A 20,331-nucleotide genomic window follows, 5' to 3' on the forward strand; every position below is an offset into this window, starting at 1 on the left:
GGGCAGCTGGGGGGCCCCCCAGCATCAGTGTGGGGGCAAACAAGGCCACATCCGCCACCAGCTTCACCCCAGCTTCTACGGAAAAGAGGCTCAGGGTAGAGGCTCACCACGTGGCTCCGGCCCTGTTCCCTTTTCACTTAACGCCAGCGGCCTCCTCTGGAATCCAAGCCCCTTAGGGAGGCGTTAGGTGTGGAGGGCCTGCAGGGCCTGCAAGAGCTGTCAAGGGAGGACTCCGCTGCCTCCTCCAGGCCCGGGAGGACCTTTCTAGGGAGGCACACACCTGGAATCCAGGTACTATATTTCGTGGAATATATGGTACCCGGGATTTCGTGTGCTGCTGAGAAGGAAGGCGATGCTGATGTTAATGAAACTGGAATGCGGCCCGGCTGGCAGGAAACGGGGTGCCTGCCCAGGCCTCGGGAACCATCGCTACCCCGGCCCCGCCCACCGGCCCCAGGCAGAGGCTCACGCGCTCCCGGCTTCGCTGCGTTTATTGCGGGTGGGCGCACCTGGCGGGAGGGCAGGTCCGGGGCGAGGTCACACGACCTCGTCGGTCACCGGGATGGGGTTGACCTGGGGACCTCCCGAGGGTCCCCCCGCCGCCGCCGCAGCCTCCTCCTCGCTGGGCTTCTTGCGGGCCTCGGCCGGGGGCCGTGGCGGGGGATTGCTGGGCGGCTGCTTGATGGTGCCTCCGATCTGCGGCCGCTCCCGGGGCTTGGGCTCGATGGGCGTCCACTGCTCGCCACGCACAGCCGCCTGCGGGGCACTGAAGGGTTGAGCTGCGCCCCAGCGCCCGCCCTCCCTCCCTCCCTCCCCGGAGGCCCACCCCGCTAGGGGCCCCGGGACAGGCTCAAGTCTGAATCCCACGCAGGATGGTGTGACTGCCACTCAGAGAGGTTAAGTGACGCGCCCGAGACCACACAGCCAGGACCTGGGTCGGCCTGACACCAGCCCAAGCTATTTCTTCATGCCAGGAGTGGGGCCCGAACCCCTGGGCTTCTGGAAGATCCCGTGGTGGACACTCCCAGATGCAAATTCTAGCACTCAAATTCTCCTCTCAAGGTGCCAAGGGCGGGGAAGGCAGGGAGGCACGCCCGAGGTCCAGCAGGAGGGGTGGCCCAGGAGAGTAGCAGGCCCTGCTCCGTCTGGTGGGCGCCATTCACCCACCCTGGCCGGCAGCCCCCCAAGGGTGCCCAGGCATTTCTGCACATGGGGGTGGTGGGGGGAGAGCTTGAAGAACACGGGATTCCACTGGCTTTTACTAAAAATACAGACTCCTGGGCCCATGCCCGGAGGTTCCACTGCAACAGGTCAAGTGGACCTGGGAGTGTGTGCTTTTCGTCTTCTATCCCATAATATCTGGTGGAAAAATATGTCACATCATATACGTCATGAACAGAAAGAGAAACTGGACACGTGTGATCCTACCTAACTCCAAAACGGAAACATTCCATTCTGAAGAGCAAAACTAGAAGACTGATAGAGGAAAAGGCAGGAACGTGAAGGCAGGACCCAGGGCCAGGGAAAGGTGTTTTCACAAAGCACAGACCATAGAGCAGGTGAACAGGGAAACCTCTGCTCTTCCGTGCAGTGAAGGACTCCACGGGCCAAGTTAACAGACCCTTACCAGAAAGCATGAAGGCATCCCCAGTGTCTAAAGGTTACAAAGGCTCAATAGCTAAAATATATGTGGAATTCCTGCAACTTAAGAAAAAGACAATCAGGCCGGGCGCGGTGGCTGACGCCTGTAATCCCAGCACTTCGGGAGGCCGAGGCGGGCGGATCACCAGGTCAAGGAGATCCAGACCATCCTGGCTAATGCGGTGAAACCCCGTCTCTACTAAAAATACAAAAAATTAGCCAGGCATGGTGGCACGTGCCTGTAGTCCCAGCTACTCGGGAGGCTGAGGCAGGAGAATTGCTTGAACCCAGGAGGCGAAGGTTGCAGTGAGCCGAGATCACGCCACTGCACTCCAGCCTGGGCGACAGCGCGAGACTCCATCTCAAAAAAAAAAAAGAAGAAAAAGAAAAATACAAAAACCACAATAGAAAAATGGGCAAAGGATTTGAACAGGCAACTCAAGGGAGAAGAAACTCCAACAGCTCAAATCCACAGTCAGAGAAGGGCGAGTCCAAGCTCCACACGGCCAGCTCGTGCTGTAAAACTGGCAAGCGTGGGAGAAAGCCTAGTGCGTGGTGGGAGAGATGGGGCCGCATGGCTGGTGGTGGGTTGTCTGCTGGGGAGCAGCTGAGCCCGGCAGGGTGAACGGTGCAGAGGCTGATGCCTGACCCAGCAATTCCTCTCTGGGTTTAGCACAAGGAATTCCTCCCGAGGTCTCCAGGAGCCACTAGCTGTGCATGGCAGCAGGGAGACGGGGGGCACGCGGGTGGCCCCCGGAAAACAAAGCAACAGCCCAGATGAGCACTTGGCAACAGGAAGGGGTTCTAAAGGAGAGTTCTGCCGGTGGCAGGTCAGTGAGGCTTGAAGCAGAACTCCACTTCCATACGTGGAAGGCGTGCACAGAAAGCGCTGCACCTTTCCCACGCACACACACTAGAAGACGCACAGCAAGGGGAGGGCAGTCGCCTCTGCGGGCAGGAGGGACTTGGCTCTATGGACAAAAGGATTTAAATAAGCAAAGTCTGAGGGCTCTGTCCACCCAGAGACCCCCGCAGTGAGAGGTGGCCTGCAGCCGTCTGTTCCGGAGCCCAGGGCAGGCAGAGGGCATTTCACCCAAGGCCTGGCCAGGCTGCGCCCTGTCCTCCCACCCATCCCTGGCCTCTCAGACAGATCACTGTATCCCATGGGATGGGCAGCCCTCTAACAGGGTGCTGCGGTCATAAACCAAACCCAGGTGTCGGCAGTTGAAGCAAATGTCTGCGTCCTGGCACCGCCCATGAATCAGCGGGAATAGGGTTTAGGTGAGAAAAGCCTGATAAAGGGACCCAAGCTCAGGCAGGGTCTTCGGCCGGCTACGTGACCCCAGGCCAGTCACAGCACCTCCCTGAGCCTCCGCATCTTTGTCTGTAAAGTGGGGACCCCAGTACCCCTCCCAGGGCTGTGGTGCGGGTTAATGAGGAAATGCAAGGAAATGACCCGACACACTAGACACGCCAAAAATGGCAGCAGCAACCGCTGCGTCCCCGCCGTGCTGTGAGCACACGCCCGGGCTCACACTTGCTCCCAGCCTTGGCTCAGCCTACAGAGCCGGCTTCAAGGGCCATGCGTGTCCGAGGGTGTCAGGGCATGGGCTGGGGATGGGGGTGGCCGGGGCCGACCTCAGAGGGCGCCACTCACCAGCAGGTAGATGCCGCTCGCAATGGCCAGGCAGGCGGTCCCAAGGATGGTGGCCAGCAGGAAGCCGGCGGGCACCGAGAGCCTGGGGGACAGCGGGTGAGAGGCAGGGACACAGAAGGGCACTCAGAAAGGGGAACGGAGCCCCAGGTCTGGGGGCCAAGGCCACAAAGTCTCAGGACAAGGCAGACTGCAGACCAAGGGGACGTGCATGGCCCAGGGCTGCAAAGTCTCAGCAAAAGGAACACCCAGGGGACGTGCGCGGACCAGGGCTTGTTTCGGTCCTGGGTGTTCTCGGCCTTGATGTGGACACTAGTGGCTCTGGGGCACTTGCTCGGAGGAACCAGCCACGTGTGGGTCTCCTGGCCTCAGCCGGCAGTAACCACCAGACACACAGCACGGAACCCTCCACCCTACCAGGAAGCCCAGGCAAGACCCCCCAGCAGTGCCTGCTGACCCCAGCCCGTGGCGACGGATCGGAGCTACTTGGATTTGGAGTGGATCCTTACAAATCCTGCACACTAGACAGCAGACACAGGCCCTGCCAGAGCCAGGGACCCGAATTTTTGTTTGGAAAAACACTGAGGTAAGTGGGGGTGGCTCCTGTCCAGGCAGCCCGGCCGGTGGGACAGTGGGGAGGGTCGGCTCCAAGCCCTCCTGAGCCCTAGAGGGGGTGCAGGGCGGGGACTCACAGGAGATGCAGGACGGCCCGAACGTAGTAATTCCTGGTAAAGGGCCCGAACAGCTTCACCACGGCGGTCATGTACTTCTGTCCCCTGGGGGAGGGAGGAAGGGGAGACGGCGCGGCTGGGCCTCTCCCACTCAGGACTCCCTTGCTGCCCTGCTGACCACCCCAGGGCACCCAGGCCTCTTTCCTCCCAGAAAACACACCGGGCAGGCACCGGCCTTGCTTTACCCACAAGCACCAAAGGGTTGGTTCCGGAGCCTCCAAGTGAGAAACCAAGCTCCACCCAACCCTGTGAGCCCTGCCTGGGCCCTGCAGCCCCCGGAGAGACCCCAGAGCAGGAGGAGACTCACCAGCGCTCCATGGTGGAGCCCTTCTTCCTCTTCCCCCGGGGGTACTCCAGCAGGCACACAAACACGCCTGCCACACTGAAGCCATGTGGTTAAGGAACGGCCCAGCTCAGCCTGAGGGGCCACAGGGAACTCCCTTTACTGAAGACAACACAGAGAGGGGCCCGAGCACGGTGGCTCATGCCTGGAATCCCAGCATTTTGGGAGGCTGAGGCGGGAGGATCACTGGAGCCCAGGAGTTTGAGACCAGCCTGGGCAACATAGTGAGACCCTCATCTCTACAAAAAAGTTAAAAGCCAGGTGCAGTGGTGTGTGCCTGTGGTCCCAGCTACTCCAGAGGCTGAGGTAAGAGGATGGCCTGAGCCCAGGTGGAGGCTGCCATGAGTCACAGCTGCACCACTGCACTGCAGCCTGGGGGACAGAGCGAGACCCTGTCTCAAAAAAGGTGGGGGGCAGCCACTGCCTGAGGTCACAGAGCCAGGAGGCAGCCACGGGAGGTTCCAACAGGTCTGGCACTCGGGGCTGCCCACGCCCGCCCTCCCACCACCCTGCCCAGTGCTCCTTGTCGCAAGGTCCGGCTGGGCGGCAGGGCTGAGATGGGGCGGAGGAGGTAGAGGGGCCGGTCAAGGGGGATGACTGACAGGAGCGGGCAGAGGGGATCCCAGCAGTCCAACAGGGAGGCGTCAGTGCTGGCCCTGGCCCTCTGGTGACACCCCCTGCCCACCACTCACCAGGACTTAGACTGGCGGGTCTGCCACTGATCGCCACATGGTCCAGGCGAGGGGCCTGGCTGCTGGGGCCTGGGCTGCCCAACCCGTGCACAGCCCACCCTGTGTCCCAGCCTGGCTGCGGTGGTGGAGAGTGGAGGCAAACAGCTCACTGTGAAGTGGCTCCCCAGCTCTGCCCTGGGCGTTCCCCGCCCACCCCAGCCTCAGGTGGAAGGATACATGGAGTAGGCACCAAAGTACCACTGGGTGAAGCGCCCAGCTGTGGCCACGATGCCCCCAGTGATGAGGACTGCGGGGAGAAGTGGGTCAGGCACTGTGGGGCTCCCGTCCCGGGGGCCTGGGCCACCCCCCTTCTCTACCTACTGTGGGCCACCAGGCCACCCAGAGCTGCCCCCTACCCATCCCCACAGCACAATGACAGGGTCGGGGACACCCCCAGGAGGCACCCTTCTGCGCTGGTGAAGAGCAGACCTTGTGGCGCACGGGCTGGCGGAGGGGGTGCTGGACATGCCCGGGCTCTGGGTCCCAGGAGTGGCCAAGGACAGCCCGACCTGCAGGCCCCAGTGGGCTCTGGGACCCCCAAATGGACCCCCTTGTCACCATGAGTCTTTGTTTGATGCACTGAAAGCTAACAGGCCGAGTGTGGTTTCTGCATCTTCTTGGGGGAGTGTCTCTTTCCCCCCGATACGGAGTTCCTCTTAACCCATCAGCGGTTTTGCCTTAATTTCGGTTTCATCTGATATGGCTATTTCTGCACATTTTTGGGGGGTATTGTCCAATATTCCCCCTTACTGTTTTTTTTTTTTCCGAGACGGAGTCTTGCTCTGTCGCCCAGGCTGGAGTGCAGTGGCGCAATCTCTACTCACTGCTACCTCCGCCTCCAGGTTTCAAGCAATTCTCCTGCCTCAGCCTCCTGAGTAGCTGGGACTACAGGCGCCCGCCACCACGCCCAGCTAATTTTTACATTTTTATTAGAGACAGGGTTTTCACCACATTGGCCAGGCTGGTCTCGAACTCCTGACCTCAGGGAATCCGCCCGCCTTGGCCTCCCAGAGTGTTGGGATTACAGGCATGAGCCATGGTGCCTGGTCCTTCCTACTATTTTATTTCTTTTTTTTTTTTTTTTTTGGAGACAGAGTCTTGCCCTGTCACCCAGGCTGGAGTTCCACTACAACCTCCACCTCCCAGGTTGAAGCGATTCTCCTGCCTCAGCCTCCCGAGTAGCTGGGACTACAGGCGCCTGCCACCACACCCGGCTAATTTTTTGTATTTTTAGTAGAGATGGGGTTTCACTGTGTTAGCCAGGATGGTCTCGATCTCCTGACCTCGCGATCCACCCGCCTCGGCCTCCCAAAGTGCTGGGATTACAGGTGTAGCCACCTTGCCCTGCCAGCCATTCTGTTTTTGTCTCCACATGGTCTTGTTGGAAGATTTCCTATCCTTGGTTTGAGCCCAGCTACACATTAACTCTCTGGGTTTGTCTGTCTGCGTCGGAGGAGGGGAGGGCAGTGTCCTTGAGTCTACTCAGCCAATTGTCCATGCATCTTTGGGGACCGTCCTGGTCCCGAGCCTGCCATCCGAAAGAGGGTGTAAAGCTGCCGCTGGTGCCACCAGGGAGGTCTGAGGACGTATTCTGGCACCCAGCCACATTTACAGAGCACCTGCTGTGTACAGGGGGGACTCTTTGTCAAGGCCCTGCTGTCTCCGGGCCAGCTGCCTCCTGGGGCTGCACGCTCTGGAAGGACCTCCCCAGGCAGGTGGCATTTGAATTGAGAAATAAATGAGACAGCCATGAGGCTCTGCAGAAGCAGCAGCTTGTGCCGAGGCCCTGGGGCACGCTCAGGAGATCTAGGAACAGAAAGGAAGCACGGCAGCTGGAGGAGGGGGCCGGAGAGCCGGGAGGCCAGGGCGGGCAGTGCAGGGCGTCCAGTCTGGCTCTAACTCTTCGGGCCAGGAGCCCCTGGAGGGTTTCAGCAGGAGGCCAGACTAGAGCCCAGGTCTCCTGGCTCCCAGCTGGGTGCCCTCAGTCCGTCTACTTCCTGTAGGGAGTGCGGGGCAGGCAGGGTGAGTCTCACGGGGCAGCTCTGAGGAGAGCTGTCTGAACTGACCCACCGACTTCTTGGCCGCTGACTTGAAGCAGGCGGTCACTTTCCTGGGCACAGGACAGGCTGCAGGGCCCCATACTCCAGCCCTCCCACCCTGAGATCTCTGCTCCCACTCCAGCTGCCACGCACCCTCCAGACAACAGGGAGGGTGCTCAGAGCCCCAGGGGAGTGGTGGCAGCGGGCCCCTCCTCCTCACCCTCAGCCCCCAGGCCCTTCCCAGGCACTCCTCCCCCGGTGCAGGTCCTTCCTGGAGCTGCTGCAGTGGTGCCTCTGCCCTCAGACCTCGCCTGAGCCCAGCCTCACCCGTGCTGGGCCAGACACTCCCTGGCCCTGGTCCCGAGAGGGTCCATTTCCAAATGGAGTCCGCTGCCCTCACCAGAACCTCTGAGCAAATGCACAGCAGGGTGACTGGGGGCTGTGCCATCCCACCCCAAGAGCAAAGTGCCTGTGCAGCTGGGCTGGGCAGGGCCGTCACTGGGTGGTTTCAGCGCCTTGTGAAATCTCAGACCGCCTCCAGCGCAGACTCCAGATGAGGAGGGCTGAGCCCCAGGGCATGAGCCCACTCCCCACCCCAAGCCCAGGGAGAGCGACCTCCAGGCCAGCTGGCTACCGAGCGGCAGGGGAGCTCCTCCCGATGCCCAGGCCGGAGCTCCCACTCGGGGGCTTCGGGGCGGTGACCCCGGAAACCACCGGGGCTGAACCGCCTCTTCCCCTGCGCTGCAACTTCCTCCTTCGCGGAGTCGGGGGACCGAGAGAAGGGAATGGGGGAGGGGCGCCGCGCTCCGCAGGGTCTGCAAGGGAACTACTGGGGGTCTCAGAACTCCTCCTTCCAGCCCGCGGCCTGAGGGTCCCGCCCCCGTTCCCCGCACCCTCCTGGCCTGACCCCGGCCCGGCCTGGCCCGCCTGGCGCCCCACTTCCCCACCCTGTAAGTAGCCCGAGGTCCCAGCTGGGGTCTTGGGACACCCCTCCAGGCTGCAGCCTCCACCGTCCCTGACGTGCACTCACTCAGGCCGGACGCCAGCGCCTGCTCGTTGGCCCACATGGCCCACTCGATCTGCCCCATGGCGACAGGAACCCGGCTGGGACACTGCTAGGCGCGCACTGCCGCCCCTGCGCTCCTGGCCGAACCCCGCCCCGCCCAGGCCCCGCCCCCAGCCCCCCAGGTGACCGCGGCTGGGCGGAGACCCGCATCTGTAGGGTGCAGGGCTGTTCCGGAGCCTTCTGCCCCCGCCCTCTCTAGCCCCGCCGAGGCATAGGAGGGGCCCTGCCCGGCAGCCCCAGCCCAGGCGGGGAGCCCCCCCGCCTCCCCGGGGCTTCCCAAACTTCAGCTCTCAAACACTGACAAGTGCCCCTGCCCAATGCTCCGGACCCAACCGAGGGTCCCGTGTCAACCAGGGGTCTATTAATAGCAGGAAAATGTGTGAAGGTCGGCGTCCTGAGCAAATCGGCCTCTCCGGAGCCTTGGGGGGTGGGGGAGTCACCCCTACAGCCCGGGAACACCTCTGCACCCTGATGCTACCAAGGACAAGGGTGGCCTCCCCGTGGGGACCAGAGGCCCAGCCCCCATTTCCTCCCCCTGGCTCTGGGCTGGCACAGGCGTGGCCTGGGTCAGACACTGCAGGGGGCCTCCTGTCACCAGGTCACTGAACTGTGACTGAGACTCAAGGGAGGGGACAGGATGTGTACAACTGGGAAAGCACAGAATGCAGGGACGGCCCCGTCACGTCCGGCCTGGGTACGGGAGGCAGGGGCTGGCGTAGGGGTGGTGAGCCCAGCGCCCATGAGAAGACTTTAGACCTGGGGTTGCTCCCGAGGGTCCCACATGAGCCAATGTGGGGTTTGAGGGGAGCCCCTCTGTGGCTCTGCCCAGCCTGCCCCTCCCCCAGGCCCTCATGGGGCACACCTGGACTCCCTGACAGGTGCCAGGGTCACTCAGAGCAGGAACCCCGGGATGCTGGTTTACGAAACAGAAAAACAGCGGAGGCAGGAGGCGGCAATGCTGGTTTATTCCCCACGGCCACCGGGGCCGCACTGGTGCCCACTCCTGCCACCATTCCAGCCACACCTAGGCCGTGGGCAGCCACCATCCGAGGCACTTGGTGGTTTCCTGAGGCCCAAGGAGGCTGCTCCCAGCACAGTGTCCCCTTCCCTGGTCCGCTGGAGGGACCATCTCCCCACTGAGCTCCTTTCTCAGAGAACTGGGCATAGCCAGAGCTGGGGTGAGAAAGCCCTTCAGCCCTGCTGCACCGAGGCTCTGCCAGTTCTCATACCCCCTCCCCATCCCATCTTGGCAAAGCGCTGGTGCAGCTTAGGGCAGCTGAAGCACTCGGCGGGGACCTCTCCTGACACCTGGGCGGCCGCAGGACTCCCTGCACTGCCCCACAGCAAGCTGTCCACGGGCCCGGGGTCAAGCCACCACCCACATGTCCCAGTAGTCCGGCCAGCCCACCACATCCGCTCCCTAGCTCCGGCGAGGCCACCCCTTCTCCAAGCGGCATGCGGTCCCTGCTGAGGCAGTCAGGCAGCTGGCTTCGGCAGGCCGTCAGGACCCAGGAGGTGGGCGCAGGGGTCATCCAGGATTTGAGGCCCTGGCCCCACCTGGGGATAGAAATCCATGTCAGGTCACCAGGAATGGCAGCGCCTCATCCTGTGCCCAGCATCTGTAGGGCCGGACACAGGAGGGTAGCGGTGTGCCCCCGCCTTTCCTGTGGGTGCTGGTCAGAAGTTAAAGCGCCTGAGTGGTGACACCCACACGCAGCTCTTGCAGGCACAGCCGCCCCTGCCAGCTGCGAGCCCCCTGCCCTGGGCACTGCTTCTGTCACAGGGTGGACAGAGAACCACAGAGCCTGGGAACAGGCAGCCCCTGAGAGGAAGGCGGCGGCAATGGCTTGGGCGGCCATGATCACTGGATGCAAGCTTGGCCCTCGGAGCAGGTCAGAGGGCAGGAACCCCGGTCTGCTGGGGCGGCTGGGGTGGGGGGGTCCCAGGGACCCCAGCAGCCCCCACCCCAGGCGCTCCCTATTCAAGGGCCTGATGCTCCCCACCTGTCTCCCTGGGAGCCTGTGTCAGACTCACCCACCCTCAGCGCAGCCCTGCTGCTCTGAGCATCACCAGTGGCCTGTAATGTCCACTTTGAGAGCAAATGAATGGACAAAGGCGTTCTGGCTTCCTGCCTGAGACATGGTAGGGACAGGGAGCCGCGCTTAGCCTTTAAGGGCCCTGGGGGCTGGGCGGGCCCCCCTGGCAGGAAAGGAAACCCCGGGGTACTGGGTGAGCCCCAGGCCTCACCTGAGTGACAATGATGTATTTGACCCCATCGGGGGTCGGCTCCATGGCCAGCGCAGCCTGAAGCTCAGCTGAGAGAGGGGCCGGCCTCACCTGCAGCCCCTTCAGAAACCTGGAAAAGCAGGGCAGGGGCAGGGTGAATGCATCCGTTTCTCTAAGCGTCTACAACAGTCTACAATAGGCAAGTCCAGAGATGGGAAGTGCATTCCTGGCCGTCAGGGCTCAGGGAGGGGGAGATGGCAGGTGGCTGCTGTGGGGACAGGTTTCTTTTAGGGGTGATGAAAAAGTTAAGGAGGTGGCTTGAGGTGGTGGTCACATGACCCTGTGAATGTCCTCAACACCACCGGATTATATGCTCTCGAATGGCTGAGACAGGAAATTTTAGGTTATGTGGTAAACAGCTATGCCCAGGCTGGACCCACATCTGGCCAAGGGTGCTGCCAAGCCCCATGGGGTAACAGCTCAGGGAAGTGCCCAATTCAAGCTGGTGCGTTCGTCACCGTGTTCTGCAGAACAGCGGAAGCCTGCAAGCCCCACCCGGAGCAGCAGCCACGAGCCTGGTGCTTCCCAGGCGGGCAGTCCTGGGGTGTGGGTCTGAGTCCACCCCACAGGGCAGGCCCCTGACCATTAGAAGGTGTTATTGCTCCCACCCGGGACAGACGCACATCCCCACACGCTTCCAGACACCCTTAAATGGGAGGCACCTCTCACATTGAGAATAAGACACCATGAAAACACGGGAGGGAAGAAATCAACAGCCCCGGGGCGTAAGGAGGCTGGGCCAAGCTGTGCACCGAGGAGGGCGTACATGGGGGCTCTGTGGCGCCAAGATGCAGCTGCCGGACCCCACCCAAGAAAAGACACCCAACTGCAGGGGCGGGGTCAACACCCGGCCGCCTTGACTGGCTCTAACTCGCTTCAGTAAGAAGGAAATCAGGGGCTTTGACTCCTTCCCTTCAAAATGTTGGACACTTACGCACACATCTGGGAGTGCAGGCGTGTTTCCTAAGCCACTGTTCTATAGGATAAGAGCCTGTGGGCTCCCGAGCTGCAGGGGACGCTGTCTCTCAGGAGGTGGGAGACCCTGGGCGTTGCTCACACACGCGTGAGCGGCCTCTCTTTCTTCCCTGTGGACGTGGGCTGTGGGATGGCTCTATGGGGACACCCTGCCCGTGGCTCCCACACACGGGGGACTGCTGCCTGCCCTGGGACTCACTGTCTCAGTGCCACAGCCTTCAGGTGCCTCCGTCTCTTCCGACCAGAGTTCCTGGCACCGTCTCCCAAAAAGGAGGAGGGGCGGGGTCCACACTCACGTGTCTCCATTCGAGCCTGGGGGAAAGCCGTGCCTCACAGCAGCCACAAACTCAGCCACAGTGTCGTCCAGGGTGAAGATCACGGCATTGGGGCCCGCATCAAAGGTGTACGCCACCTGGAACCCATAGCAGTCACCCTGGCTATTCACGTGGTGCCTGGCCCTTGTCTCCCCAACCCTCTGGTCTGCCAGGCGGCCTTGGGCTCTCCAAGAGCTCAGTCTAGGCCCTCAGGGCCACACTGGAGTGGAGCTGTGACCCCAAGTGCCTGGTACTTGACACGTCTGCCTGTGAACCCAGGAAAAAGGTGGTGGGGCCGTGACCAGGGCAAGTCAAGAAACAAAATGAAACAGAAGAACCCAGATGGTCAGTGAGCTTCGCACACAGCAGGGCCGAGCTTTCAGACACAGATTGCCCCGCACGCGAGTCCCAGGGCCGTCACCACGGCAGCACAAGCCTAGACACGCGCTACAGCGTGAGCGCAGCCTCTGCCCTCCCGGCCCGCGTCACCTTGGTGTCCCCGTGGTGGGCGTTGAAGCGGTGCACCAGGTGGATGATGCGCCAGGAGATGGCATTGAGGTAAGAGATGGGCGGGAAGGTGTCGAGGCAGGTGGCGTGGAACTGGTTGCTGTCCTTCATGGTCAGCTGGGCGAAGCTGGGGAAGTCTCGCTCCCGGATGCAGCGGGCCATCTCCGCCATGCGCGCGGGCACCACGGACTCGGCCCGGAACTGCAAGGCACAGGGTGTTTCCCATGGAGCCGCTGGGGGTCTCGACAGCAGAGGGTTCGAGGAGAGACTCCGGGGTTGGAGGCCCGGCTCGAGCCCCATCTCTGCATTTGGCTCCTGCACGTGGTCTTGGCGGGGCTGCCGCAGGTGTGAGAACACTCGGGCCCAGACAGAGGCTGAGGGCAGAGCCGGGCACAAGCGTGACTCCCAGGGCCCCGGGACCACCCGCTCCTGGCCTTACCCGCAGCAGGGGGCTGGTCTCCACACTGGCCCGCATGCCCACGGTACTGCCTGTCAGCTTCTTCTCAGCGCTCACCTGCACGAGGGAGAGACAGCCTGGGCCACACCCTGCAGGGGGCCAGCCCCAAGGACCTCAGCCCCAAACACTCGGCCCTCCCTCAGCCAATGCAGGCAGCAGGGGTGGGAGTCAGTGCCACCTGCCTGACCACAGAGGCCTCCCGGCCACAGCAGGGGTGACGCGGGGGCAACTTCCAGATCCCAGCAGGTGGTGGCGCCCGCCGCATGGGAGCGGTTCCTGAGCACTCAACCACGCTTCTGTTCCTTCAGCCCCCGCTGACCCCAGGAGCCAAGCAAAGCCTGGATGGACGCCTTCGCTCCTGCTCCCGGCAGCAGCCCTGACTAGGGACAGAGGCCACAGGGCTGCTGCTCCACCCGCCCCACCCCACTCACCACAAGGATGAGCACGCGGAGTTCAGGCCAGTGTGACTCGGGGGCCACTTGCCGAGCGATGCTGTCCTTCCCGTCGGCCTGCTCTCCCATCTGCCACTCCACAAAGCCCCCATACAGGCTCCGGCAGGCGCTGCCTGAGCCCCGGCGAGCCACTTCTGAGAGGTCACTCTCCACGCCGTAGACACGGGCCAGGGTGTAGGCTGCAGGCATGCGGATTCAGGGAGGGTCCTCAGAGCTGCCTGCGCCGTGCTCCCTGACAGCTCACCGCCCCAGGAACGTCCCACACCCCATGGCAAATGGGGATTTCCAGATGACAGGGCTTCTGGGCCATCAGCCTTTGAGGCCAGCATTCACCGGCCCAGCCGTCTGTCCCCCACCTCCGCTAGTTCCGCTCTCGGACACTCTCTGTTCACGGCCTGCAGAGCTTGCGGCCTGCGACAAGGGCAACAAAAGGTACCTGCGGCAGAGCAGGAAGCCCCATGGAAGGCGGGAGAAAGGCCCCCGAGGACACCCAAGCTGGGCTTTGAGGGTGGGAAGGAATTTAAGGTTGTGTGGGGCAGGGACTGATGCCAGGACAGAGCTGGACTCCACAAGACGTGCCCCCTGCCCACCCAGCACGGGAGCCACCTTCTCCTCTCCTTCCACAGGGCTCCAGCAGGGCAACCCCACCTCCAGGTCTGGTCACCCACCCTGGTCACTAAGGGTGGTTCAGGGAAGGCACGGGAGCCCAGGTGGGCCAGGAAGCATCACCCCTGGAGTTGAGGGGTGAAGATGGTGCGAGACCACCACCGGGGGGACAGGCTCTGACACTGGGTGGGAAGCCGCCAGCAGGTGGCCTGGGGCCGGCAGAGAGCTGGGTCCAGCGGAGCCTGCAACCAGCTGTGCCCATTGGAATCCTCAGTTACGTGAGCCACAAAATCATCGCTATTTTAGGGCTGAGCCAGTTTGAAGTGGTTTCTATCACTGACAATCTAGAGGGGCTCCACATACAGCAACGGGAAGATTTTTTTATTTTTTGTAGAGATGGGGGTCTCACTATGTTGCCCAGGCTGGTCTTGAACTCCTGGCCTAAAGTGCTTCTCCCCCATCAGCCTCTTAAGTACTGGGATCACAGGCGAGATCCCCACGCCAGCTACAACTGGAAGATGAAAATGTTCACATGTGCTCTGGGAAGAGACTGAACAACTCCAGAGAGGCCAGGGAGGCCTGGGGTGAGGGGATGCTCTTTTAGTCACGCCCAGCAGTGGGCTCCCTGACCCGGGAAGAGCATGAAGTGGCTCCTGCACCCACAGCCCAGAACCCCTGCGGGTCTCTGTGGGCACCCACCTAGGCAGGCATAGCCCGCCGCTGAGGAGGCCAGGCCCGCAGCTGTGGGGAAGTTGTTCACCGATGCCACGTGCACCTTGCAGCTGAGGCTGGAGGGCAGCGGGTCCCCATCCCGTGAGTTCCTCCGCTTCCGGGCCAGGCAGCGGACTGCAGAGACAATGAGACAGCGTGTGGCCCAGCCGTCAGCACCCTGCCCGCCCTGCTCCTGCCCACCTGCCCGGGGTCACAGCTGAACACCAGGCCTCTGCCTGCCAGACTCCTTGTGGAGAGTTTCTTACCCGGGAAAACCCCAGACCGACCCAAGCCCAGCTGGTCATTGAGGTGGGCCACTGCCCTGGAGCTGGCGGCCCAGCGGGCATGTCTGGTTCCCAGCCACCCCGCCTGCTGCCTCAGGAGGGGCACAGAGGCAGAAGCACTTTCTGGACGCTCGGACCCTGCTGACAACAGGGAGGGATGGGCTTATGGGGACCCCAACTCACTCTCCCGCAGGCAGGCCTGGAGCCGCGGCTGCCCCACATCCTCCTCCCGGCCATTCAGCCAAATCTGGTCCTCGGTGAAGTCCTTGCTGATGACGGCTGTTGTGGTGGTTTTTAACTGAAAAGGAAACCCAGGGCCACCTCAGAGGCCAGCATTGAGGACCGATGCCAGCCAGGTACCCCTTTCTACTGAGAGAGCCTCGTGGCTGCCCACTCGAGCAAGGTCAGCCCTGCTGAGGGCAGGGGGGGAAAGGCCAGTCTCAGCTGGGCAGTGGGGAAGCCCGTGGGGGATGAAAGCGTGGGCCACACCTTGTGGAGCAACCAGGCCTTATCCTGAATAAAGAGACGGGGACTCCCAAGGGAGCCCCTGGGGCACGGTGTGCGCATGTGTGACGAGACCTGGGGGCATGTGTATGCTGTGCTCAGCTCTCCTAATACTGGGAGATGGAACAGACACTGCGTGCTGGCTGGGAGTCGTCGCTCAGCCATCTCATCCTAGCCTTTAGGTAAAAAAGTACCAATTTTTTTTTTGTTTCAGAGACAGGGTCTCACTCTGTCACCTAGGCTGGAGTGCAGTGGTGCGATCATGGTTCACTGTGGTCTCCAATGCCTGGGCTCAAGAGACTCTCCCAAAGTGCTGGGATTGCAGATGTGAGCCACCATACCCAACGGGTACCAACTGTTCTACAAATGTTCTGGAAATGGCACTGTGGTGTTTAGTCGTCAGTCCACACATACCTGGTCCTGGTGCAGAGTGACGCTCAGGGAGGAGTTGATGGGCAGAACCAGCTCTTCATCGCGCTTGCCCCCTGTAATGAACAGCCAGGGCCAGGCCGGTGGGCTTCCCGGCCCACCCTCCCCCAGTGTTCCCCACAGGTGCCCCCACCGCCCACCCACGGCCCCCATCCGCCTCAGTCCCGTCTCTCACCGCACAGCCTGTGTGCCCCTCCTCCTGCCAGACCCCGGCCTGCAAGAACTGCTCCCACCCCACTGAGCTCAGGCTCCCAGAGCAGAGCTGGAGGCCAGCCAACCTCCATCCCCGCTCCCCGTTCCTTCATCGCTTCTACTCCAGCATCCGTGAGTGCCCAGGTGCGGATCGCTCCCACCGCGGCCTGCCTCCCCTCCACCTTCCCAAACAGAAGGAGCCCAGCTCTGAGAACTCCTCACATCTCACTGCTCATATGCCCCAGGAACATCCAAGATAAACCCCTTTATGCCCAGCACGGCCATGGGACAGCACGTGAAATCAAACTTCCAGAAAGCCCGAAAGGAAACGTTTGCCCTGGGAGCGCTGCGCAGTGCCTCGGCTGAAGTCTTATTTCACGGCGGCTTCGCTAAGCGCACCATCTGCTCGGTTTTGTGCGAGGGGAGGTCTCTGAGGATGGCGGAGAGTTCCAGGGGTGATAAACGCGGACACCTGGTAGAGAACCACGCCCTGCGGCTCGCGAGGCTCTTTCACGCACAGCACTGAGCGGCCCTCCTTGCAGGCGGACGCCGCTGCCCTGACACGCCGGGCGAACCTCTGCTTTCAGGAAGGTGGGCCAGGGGACTTCTCCCGCTTCCTCCCACTGGGGACAACTGAGACCCTGGACATCACAGGTGAGACTCTCACGGGTGACAGAGGGCGGCTGTGGGACAGTGCAGGGGGAGCCCCGGGCTTTCTTTTCTGTTTGCCCTAGACCTAGCCCTGCAGAAGCTGGAACTGCCAACCAAAGCCAGCCCTCCCTAGCAGGACCAGGAAGGGCAGCCTGGCAACACAGAAACAGACTCCTGGCCGGGCGCGGTGGCTCACGCCTGTAATCCCAGCACTTTGGGAGGCCGAGGTGGGCAGATCACCTGAGGTCGGGAGTTTGAGACCAACCTGACCAATATGATGAAACCCCGTCTCTACTAAAAATACAAAAATTAGCCAGGCTGTAGTGACGCACGCCTGTTATCCCAGCTACTCAGGAGGCTGAGGCGGGAAAATCGCTTGAACCTGGGAGGTGGAGGTTGCACTGAGCCGAGATGGCACCACTGCACTCCAGCCTTACTCCAGCCTGGCAACAGAGGGAGACCCTTTCTCAAAAAAAAAAAAAAGAAAAGAAAAAAAGAAACAGATCCCTCCCACACTCCAGGCTGGAACAGTGCCCCGCCCCCTTTCCCTCCCTGAAGGAGCGGGGACTTTCACCTCCCCAGGAGTCATCGGAGAGCACACAGGAGACTGGACTCCCCTGACCTGCCGGCTCTTGTCAGAGGCCAAGCAGACACTCAGGAATTCCTGAGGGCCTGGTGGGGATGGGACAGCGTTGGTGGGGAGGGGAACCTGGACTTCTGCCTCCTTATCTTGAGCCAGCACCCACTCCTCCACCGGCACGCTATCAAAAACCAGCTCAAACGTAAGGTTTAAAGAAGACCAGAGTCTCTGAACGTTACAAGAAAATGGACACGTTTCCATAAATATCACTGTTGGTGAGCCTCAGTGGCTCACACCTACGATCCCAGCACTTTGGGAGGCCGAAGCAGGCAGATCACTTGAGGTCAGGAGTTTAAGACCAGCCTGGCCAATATGGCAAAACCCCGTCTCCACTAAAAATACAAAAATTAGCCAGGTGTGGTGGTGCACACCTGTAGTCCCAGCTACTCGAGAGGCTGAGGCAGGAGAATCGGTTGAACCCGGGAAGCGGAGGTTGCAGTGAGCCGAGATCACGCCATTGCACTCCAGCCTGGGTGTCACAGTGACAGTCTGTCTCAAAAAAATAAATATAAAAGTAATACAAATAAATAAAAAATATAAATATAAAATAAATAAATATAAAAAATAAAAATAAAAATAATAGGCCAGACGCGGTGGCTCACACCTGTAATCCCAGCACTTTGGGAGGCTGAGGTGGGCAGATCACGAGGTCAGGAGCTTCAGACCAGCCTGGCTAACACCGTGAAACCCCATCTCTACTAAAAATACAAAAATTAGCCAAGTGTGGTGGCACGTGCATGTAGTCCCAAATACTCGGAAGACTAAGGCAGGAGAATTGCTTGAACCCAGGAGGCGGAGGTTACAGTGAGCCAAGATTGTGCCACTGCACTCCAGCCTGGGTGACAGAGCAAGACTCTGTCTCAAAAAAAAAAAAAAAAAAAAAGCAGAAGAGAAAATCCAGAAATGGACCCACACAAACATGCCCAGCTGATTTTTTTTTTTTACGAAAGTGCAAAAGCAATTCAATAGAGGAAGGATAGCCTTTCTGGGCTAACTGGACAACCTTGGATCACAGACTTAAATATAAAAGGCAATCCTGTACCACTTGGAGGAAAGCAGACAATCTTCAGGACATAGGGCTAAGCAAAGAGGTCTTAGACTTGACATGAACATTGATACACTGAACTTCTTTAAAATGAAAAACTGGCTCTTTGTTAAGAGGACAAAAAGATTAGCTAGTTTGGGAGACAATACCTGCAAACCACATGTCCAACAGGAGACTAATATCTAGAATACATATTTTATTTTTTTTCAGTAGAGACGGGGGTTTCACCATGTTGGCCAAGCTGGTCTCAAACTCCTGACCTCAGGTGATCCGCCCACCTCAGCCTCCCCAAGTGCTGGGATTGCAGGCTTGAGCCAGCGTGCCCAGCCTAGAATGTGTAATGAACTCTCCAAACTTATAGTAAAAAAGCAAACCATCCAGTTAGAGCGTGGACACAGAATATGAAGAGACATTTCACCAAGAAAACCCACAGATGGCAAATAAGCACAAAGAAAGATGCTCCACGTCACTGGCCAACAGGGAAACGCGAATGAGGACCACAGCACCCTGCCAGCACATCCCTACCAGGACGCGGCTAAAATGAAAAACAGCAACTCCACCAAATGCTGGTGAGGATGCGGAAAATCTGCATCACCGTAGGGATGCAAAATGGCCCAGCCACTCTGAAAAATAATTAGACAGTTTCTTAAAAAAAAAAAAAGTATATATATAATATATATATGTATATATACACACACATACATCTATATAGGTGTATACATATACACACACATATATCTATATAGGTGTATATATGTATACACACACACAAACATACATATATACATAGAAAGAGAGAGAGAGACAGAGAGGCATATATATATCTACCATCTGACCCAGCAACCGCACTCCTGGGCATTTATCCCAGAAGAATGGAAATGTATGTTCACACAAAAACCTGTATACAACATTTTATGGCAGCTTTATTGGTAAGGGAAACACAAAAAAATTAGCCAGTCGTGGTGGCGGCTTCTGGAAAGAAAAGAAAGAAAGAAAGAAAACCTTAGATGCTCTTTGCAGGGTGAGGCCTTGGCTAGAGAGAGGGTGGTCCATGGATTCCACGGACTGGCTCAGCAACAGAGGGGCAAAGCACTGATACAATCCCGGGGCACGTCCACATTCTATGCTGAATGAAATAAGCCAAACTCAAAAGATACTGGGTGGGCCACATAACTGTGATTCCAGTTTCAGAACATTTTGAAATGACGTTACAGAAATGAGTGGTCAGTGGCGGCCAGGTAACCCCGGCGCGAGGGGAGGGGCGGGGCTATGAACGCACAGGTGCGGACCGGCCTCCCCCGCACGGATGTGGGCCTGCGGGCCCCCCAGTTACCGCTCCTTGGAGGTTACCACTGGGAGAAACGGGGCGAGGGAGGGACACAGGGTCTCGGGCTGGGGGGGCAGTGGCGCGATCTCGGCTCACTGCAGCCTCGACCTCCCGGGCTCTGGCCATCCTCCCGCCTCAGCCTCCCGAGTAGCTGGAGCCACAAACGCGCACCACCACGGCGGATTCTTACGATTCATGGGAATCGATGATTGATGATTTCGATAGTTAAAGTTCGGTAATCGCTAATGGGCAGGCGCCGGGCGACCCTGCAGGGGCGGCAGCCGTCGCGGGGGAACAGGTGGCGCCGAGCTTGTCACGCGAAGGAGCGCGCGGCCCCGCCCGACCACCGCCGCGCCCCTCCCTGAGCCTCAGTTTCCCCGTCTGTCGAGGCCCCGGGAGGGCAGGACGGAGCGCGCCGCCGAATCAGCGCGCGACCCCCGCGTACCCGGCCTCGCTCCCAGCCATCCCCGTCCCAGGCCGGCCCGCGGCACTCACAGTACTTGATGACCGCGATGTTGACCGGCGCTGTACAAGTGACTGCCGCCAGCGGCTTCTCCGAGGCCATGGTCCCACCGCGCAGTGTCCCCAGCTCCACAGCCACTTACGGCCCGCGATCCCACCCCAGAGGCCTCTGCCTCCTCACGCGCTACCACAGGATTGGCCCGTGCGAGCCCGGCTGCTCGCGCGCCGACCAATCATCGGCGAGTCGGGCGCACGCATTACCTCTCAGCCAATGGACAGGATCG

General features: G+C 60.4%; 2 protein-coding genes across 2 annotated transcripts; both read right to left on the minus strand.

Moving 5' to 3' along the window:
* Positions 1-473: 473 nt before the first annotated feature.
* On the minus strand, positions 474-8,317 carry LOC100986914 (cytochrome b-245 light chain). Its single transcript, XM_003805759.5, has 6 exons — positions 8,170-8,317; positions 5,278-5,347; positions 4,334-4,408; positions 3,988-4,071; positions 3,299-3,380; positions 474-756 (listed from the first exon to the last, which is right to left on the minus strand). Exons 1-6 carry the CDS (start codon positions 8,225-8,227, stop codon positions 538-540), a joined length of 588 nt encoding a protein of 195 aa, XP_003805807.1. The 5' UTR covers positions 8,228-8,317; the 3' UTR covers positions 474-537.
* An 836-nt stretch (positions 8,318-9,153) lies between these two features.
* MVD (mevalonate diphosphate decarboxylase) lies at positions 9,154-20,275 on the minus strand. The gene is made up of 10 exons (XM_003805758.7): positions 20,081-20,275; positions 15,716-15,786; positions 14,981-15,095; positions 14,502-14,648; positions 13,176-13,375; positions 12,727-12,801; positions 12,270-12,488; positions 11,763-11,878; positions 10,453-10,561; positions 9,154-9,762 (listed from the first exon to the last, which is right to left on the minus strand). The coding sequence occupies exons 1-10, from the start codon at positions 20,148-20,150 to the stop codon at positions 9,682-9,684; spliced, it is 1,203 nt and encodes a 400-aa protein (XP_003805806.4). The 5' UTR covers positions 20,151-20,275; the 3' UTR covers positions 9,154-9,681.
* Positions 20,276-20,331: the final 56 nt, after the last annotated feature.

This window comes from Pan paniscus, chromosome 18, assembly GCF_029289425.2.
Source record: "Pan paniscus chromosome 18, NHGRI_mPanPan1-v2.0_pri, whole genome shotgun sequence".
NCBI lineage: Eukaryota > Metazoa > Chordata > Mammalia > Primates > Hominidae > Pan > Pan paniscus.